Source organism: Saccostrea echinata, unplaced genomic scaffold, assembly GCF_033153115.1.
Source record: "Saccostrea echinata isolate AGI-Se365-2 ecotype Australia unplaced genomic scaffold, CSIRO_AGI_Sech_v1 ptg000005l, whole genome shotgun sequence".
Lineage (NCBI taxonomy): Eukaryota > Metazoa > Mollusca > Bivalvia > Ostreida > Ostreidae > Saccostrea > Saccostrea echinata.
The window spans coordinates 14350001-14356510 of NW_026889754.1; the positions used below are offsets into that span (position 1 = coordinate 14350001).

The following is a 6510-nucleotide window of genomic DNA, read 5'->3' on the forward strand; positions in this document are numbered from 1 at the left end:
GAAAATGCTATAGGAGAGAGACGACGAGGCCTTGGTGGATATTTGTATGTCGTATGCATGAATCCCGAGTGTGGTGAAGTTAACATGGTACCATATGGGAAGACGCATCGACAGAAAGATAAAAGAACAGGGATGCCATGTTTTGTTGTGAATACTAAATTAGGCACAGGTTTGTAATTTCAAATAGTTTCAGAAATTAAGGAAAATCTCAGATTTTTACACTGAGTAACAGTCATATAATGTTTAAAATAAACTTTCACTGTTTAATACCATTTTTTTTTCAAACCACTTGTGCACAGTCATTGTACAGGAATACATTGTTTCTAGCTATGACAGACAGTCTTGGAGGGCCAGATCGAGTCAATAACCTCCTGTCTACGCTGAACATAACAACAGTGAACAATAAGACATTAATGGCTATGGAGCGGCGTGCAGGAGAAAATGTAGAAAGTATAGCCCAGTTAACCACGAAGAAAGCAGCTGATGAAGCTTATCACGTGGAAATGGGGTAGGTTCAATCAGTTTAATATGCTGTTTAATGAACATGAAAATGTGTATCAAATATGGTGTACATAATTGGTTCATTAACTCTGATTTGAATTGATGGTTTAATAAAACTTGGCAATTTTTCTGTTGCTAATATATAAGCTTTTCTTCTTAGTGAAGTGGCTAATGCAGAGTCCAGTGAAGCCTCCCAAACTATGGAAATATTGGATGATCTGGGAGTTTGAGTGTTACCGGATGTATCAGCAAAAACTTAGTTATTAAATAATTTCAATGAATTCAAATGGTACAGTCAAAGCCTATAGGCAGGAAAATTTTATTGACATTTATGTCACTTAAATTATTTTTTAATGTAATGATATTTCAGAGAGATGCTGCTAAAGACCAAGTTGCATGACGCTTTTGAAGTTGTCAAATTCCGTGTTAGTATACATGTAGATCTAATTACATTTCATATTAAGAATATATATAACGTACAGCAGCATTAAATCTGATTTTTTTTTCGAAGTAAAGACGGTTAGGGAATCAAAGTTTTTTTAATCATTATTGTACATGTAATATAGATAAATTCATGATATAAAAAAAAGTAGAAAGATACATGTAGTATATATTTGTTTTTTTAAACCAATTATTTTGTATTAAGCATTTATTTCATTAAATGTATATATTAAAACAGTACTTATAAAACAATATGTTGTTCCGAGTAAGACGCAACAAAATTGACCTTGACGTTAAATATTGATCGCCCCCGATTTTTTCACAAAAATTATGCGAAGGTCACAAATTCAATCTATCGTAATTAAGAAAATACTGAGAGTAAGAAGACTTTTAAAGACTTGTTGAAAAGAAAATTTCCCCTCCTTTTACAAGCTTTATTTTGTTTTCCCTATTTCAGTACAGAAATACACGTAAATCTGAGCTTTGTTTAAATATTACGAATAAAAACAAGAAAAAACACATAACTGTAAGAAAATTCTTGTTTTTACAAAATATTTTAAAGTAATAACAATAATCTTTACATATTTTAAAAGCAAAGAAAATATTCTTTAAGAATATATCATACTTTCTTTATTAAGTTAATCAGGTAAAAAAACGTCAATCGTCGGGAAAATCGTCAATTACTATGGAAAATTGCGCCATTTTCAAGAAGTCATGTATGTCTTCAAAACGTAAAATCTATTCATCACCGAAATTAAGACACAAAATTTTTTTCATAGTTAAAAAGTAGAGAAAATTTCCAAAAAGATGATATATAGTTTGTATACCTTTATGCTATCATAAAATAGATACGAAAATCTTATTTTCGCGAAGTTGTGTTTCAACTCGCCACCCGTAAAATTGACCGGTGTGGGAGTGAAGGGGTTAAAGAACTAATGTTAAATTACGAGCTAAAATTTCAATGAAAATACGTTGATAATAAAAAAAAAACCAATTAATTACGATTTAATACTTCGTAAGGTGTCCTTAAAGTCTGATTATATTTTGAAACTGCTTGGGGATGGAGCCTTAAAAACTTTGAATGTAAGCAGGCGTGTTACTTGCCCATATACGCCGAATTTCCTCGATTAAATTGTCTCTAGATTTAATTGCAGCAGTGAGTGACTGAAGTTTCCTTGTTTTAATAAATCATACCTATACCCAAAATCACTCATTTCTCTCATGGGGAAATTTAGAGGGAAAATTCTAATTCTAGGGATACTTTTAGCGTGTGCTGTACACATTGATTGATGGTGATTGGCAAAGTTTGTTTTAGAGTGTGGGGTCCAAATAAAATCAATGTGTTTGGTTAATTGATGTCCTTCTTTTCAGACATTGTATCTAGGACAATGTCCCACAGGCATCATCCCGTGAATCGCCTTCTTTGAACATGATCGACTTGTTCCTAATTTATTGAGGCTTCTCCCTCCGGCCACTTTAGACATTTTTATTGAAACTAAAAGAATGATAACACATTGACGCATCCTAGCTAATTTTTTCATCTGCTAATGATCGGAGACCTCTTGAACATCACAGAAACTGAATTATCTGTTAACTTTTAGTAGTGATTCATAGAATACCGTCTTAAAGTTATATCATTAAAATTTGTAAAACCTTTACACTCTACGGGTTATGCTACAAAGACTTGAGTCGACTCTCTCTTAAAAAGGCAGCAATAATAAAAATAACACCAAGGACGACGAGTTTGAAATACCAGCAAACCAAGTAGTTCTCTTCAAGATCGATGATTGGGACCTAACTATTCGTCTACCGGAAGCAAATCTAACCCAGAACAAAACAGAAAATGGATTGTTTGAAATAACAAAATCCACAAGGAACGACTTGAACTTTCTAAACAAAATCTGAAAGTCTCATTCACGGAAACAAGACTGGAAAGTACCCATCTTGATAGTATCAACACTAAATGTTTCCTGAAGGTACTTAATGAGCAAGATGATTGATTGTTATTGTTTTACGCCGAGTCGGCAATATTTCAGCCATATTTCGGCGGTAGGAATTATAATACTGTATGAACGGTTTTGAAAGTTTTTTGGTTTCTCTGGCGGCCCCCAATGAGCCTACTCTTTTTCGAAAACCAGAGAAACGATTTTTAGCGTGCTAAGGAGGTTGTTATCCTTGACACGGGGCACCGTTTTACGTCCCATCCGACGGACTTGGAATTTAAAAAATAAAAACAGTTCAATTGAAAATTACAAAAATGCTAATAAAAATATATACATTTAAATCTCATTGTAAAAATCAGTTTCTTGCAAGTATTGCAAAATTGCACTAGGGCTCACATTTGCAAAAAGATCATGCATCGTTTGCACACCATTAAAATACTTATTTCGAACAGGTGTAAAATCAGAACATTCTAAAAGTATATGATTCATAGTTATTGCACAGTCACAAGAAATACATTCCGGTTGTTTTCCCCGTTCAGTAAATATGAATGTGTAAACCTGGAATGTCCAATTCTTATTCTTGAAATAATGACTTCGTCTTGACGTTTCAGGCCAAAGTCAGGTGATTGATTAACTTTGTTTTGTATGGTATACGGTTTATTATTATCACAAAAATCCCAAAATATTTGCCAAAGACAATTTACGTAAAGTTTCACTAAGTACTTAAGATCAGTGTAAGGAATTTTAAAAGGTACAATTTCATATTGAAGAGCAGTTTTTGCAGAACTATCAGCCTTGTTATTACCTGGAATACCATAATGACTCGGTATCCAACAAAATTCGACATTTTTACCTTGTTTAGTGAGATGATAAAACTTATTTAATATATCCAAAATGTATGGATGATCAGTGTTCATATTGTGTATGGATTGTAAACATGAAAGCGAGTCTGAAAATATTGTAAAAGAGTTTAATGAGCAAGAGGACCAAAAATTCAAGAACTTACCGACGCCATCCAGAAGCAAGCCTCGCAGAAGGTCAGAGATTTCCTCTCAAATCAAATCAAGGAAAAGATATTGAGGCCAACAGGATAAGGGAGAAACAATAAAAAAAGTAGGATTTGCTACCCAAGAAAGCGCATCCATCAGGAAACAGTTGAACACAGATGTACTACAACCCTACGATGAGAACACCAAAGAACTAGAGGAATTCCGTAGGCATCTAAGCTCTATGCAGCAAAACTCCTCCAATCCAAAGACTTCAACAGTCTCCAGAACCCCAGGAAAAAAGCACCCATCTGCCCCGGAAAGACTGGAACTACAGTAACCGAAGAAATTCATCCTCATGTTATCGTCTTCAAGAAAAGAGAGGTCATTTTAGGAGTGAAATATATGGAGATAACGAACAGTATTCAGGCTCAAAAGTCCAACAAACAATACAAAATAGCAGCAGAGCAAAACGCGGACCTCCGAACATCAGAGGTGGGATCAGGTGCCAGATTGGCTGAAATGCGTTTTCGCACGTTTCCTTTCGTCTTGAAGCATTGCTTGCAATTAAATAACCTACGTTTCACTCTTTATTTCAAGGGGAAATAACGAGTATTTCGAAATTCAAGAAATACATGCGTTTAAAACTTCAGGAGGGGAAGTGTGTGAAAATCATTAAAGCTGCCGTAACACCACAGTTCGGTGTAGAAATTAAAAATGACAGCATTGTACGTAGTCTCTTTTTCAAACTAGTTTACTCTATATTGCATTTTTAGTTTTGCTCTATTTAACGCACTATATTTACCACTCGTAAATTCGATAAACCAAAATTATATATGCAGTATTTTATCGTTGAGTATGCAAATGAAAACATTTTAAAAAAAAATTCATAAATAACTTTTAAATAAAAACAATTTTCATATCCTCTGTTTTTTGAAAAAATACATATATGCAATAAAGTGATGTAAGCTTTAATTTGAAAAGGAAAAGTTAAAATTTGTGATTTCTTTGATTACTTCCTGTTACGACCGGAAGTGACGGCTGACGCGTTTAAACCCTAATGTTTTCGTTTACTCCTCAGGATCTATTATCCAATTAAGATTGGTGTCTTAATCTTTTAACATTTCAGAGATCTCGTTCAGACAACTTCTCATTTTGAGGAAAGAAAAACACGAGACTGGAAATGAACTTTAAAGAGTTTTTAGACGTTACTCTAAATATTTGCAGTCTGAATAACATATCTATAAATCATTTCAAATACTTAATCTATAAAAGATATTTATGGGAAAGTAAAATACTCTAATGATGTAGTTTATCGGTTGTCGTTTTTGTTTCCGGTGGAACAGACATATTTCGATTGGTTGTATATTGTTTCCTGGACGAATTTGATACATGTTCGTCGCCCTTTTCAATCATGCTATTTTGCTTTGCAGATGGATTGATAGATTGATTATTGTTTAACGCCGAGTCGGCAATATTTCAGCCATATTTCGGCTGAAAATTAAGTTTAATGACCGGTATTTGAAAGGTTTCTGGCTTCTCTGGCGGCCCCCAGTTAGCCTACTCTTTTTCGAAATCCAGAGAACGATTTTTTACGTGCCAAGGGGGTTGTTATCCTTGACACGGGGCACCGTTTAACGTCCCATCCGACGGACGTAAAATTTAAAAATATGTAAATTGTTAGGAAATAAATTGCTCTATGTATTAAAGAATGTGGTTAACAGTTAAAGGACAGTCACATGATATGCACTCAGGCGCTTTGCAGATGGATGAACAAGGTACTTTAACTGTTTAATTTGATGACCAACCAATTTCTTTTCGATTTAACAGTCTTCGTCAAATCTTTTTTTCAGTACATGCCCTTCTGGCAGGTTTAACCACTTTTTATGCTAGCCCGAACAAATATTTACATGCCCAAAATTTTATCAAGTATTGTTATCAAGTAATTTTATTCTCATTTGCATTTTCATGCCAAGGAAATGATCCGAAATCCATTTCTATCGATCTATTGTCTCGCCATTAATATTGTTTTCAACCTGTACACTTTTTGTGTCTCCTTTGCAAAAGAGTTCCTTGGAAATCGCAATAGAATAAACTATCGTTAAAATTTTATTAGGTGCTCCACTTTAGATGAAAAATCAGACTTTTAAGTACATTTAATGTTATTGGTACTATTTGATTTGATAATGCGTAGGCTTAGGCCTCAGAATTTACATGCCCTTCGGGCTTGTAAGTATGCAATTTCTACATGCCTACTTCCAATTTTACCAGGTCCCGGGCTTCGGACTCCCGGGATTCGTCGAAGACTGACACAATATATACATGTTTAGGTTTAACATGTTCAAGAAAATGTTTACATGCTAAACGCGAAGGGAACAAATTTCGTTTAAACTTCACATGTTTAGGATCTAAACATGTTGATGTGGATAAGAGTTTGGAGTTACCAAGTAACTAACGTTTCTGTGCTAAACATGTTTAAGATGTAAACACAATCACAGGACGATGTAATTCGCGCCACTTTCTGAGGACAAAGGAATTGGTCAGTAATCAAGCGACCAGCCATGTTGGAAACATGATTGAGGGATCTATCTTGGTAATGTTTATTTTCTTGTTTTTAAATGTTATGCCTGTTTTATGTA

General features: G+C 34.1%; 1 protein-coding gene across 1 annotated transcript in view; it reads left to right on the forward strand.

The window, feature by feature from the left end:
• Positions 1–731, forward strand: part of LOC133179689 (uncharacterized) — a 759-nt gene extending 28 nt beyond the window's left edge. The window contains exons 1-3 of the mRNA XM_061314382.1: positions 1–169; positions 328–508; positions 662–731. The exon at positions 1–169 is cut by the window's left edge and continues 28 nt beyond it. Coding sequence (XP_061170366.1) covers positions 1–169; positions 328–508; positions 662–731 — 420 coding nt within the window. The remainder of the gene's footprint in view (positions 170–327; positions 509–661) is intronic.
• The last annotated feature ends 5779 nt before the right edge of the window (positions 732–6510 follow it).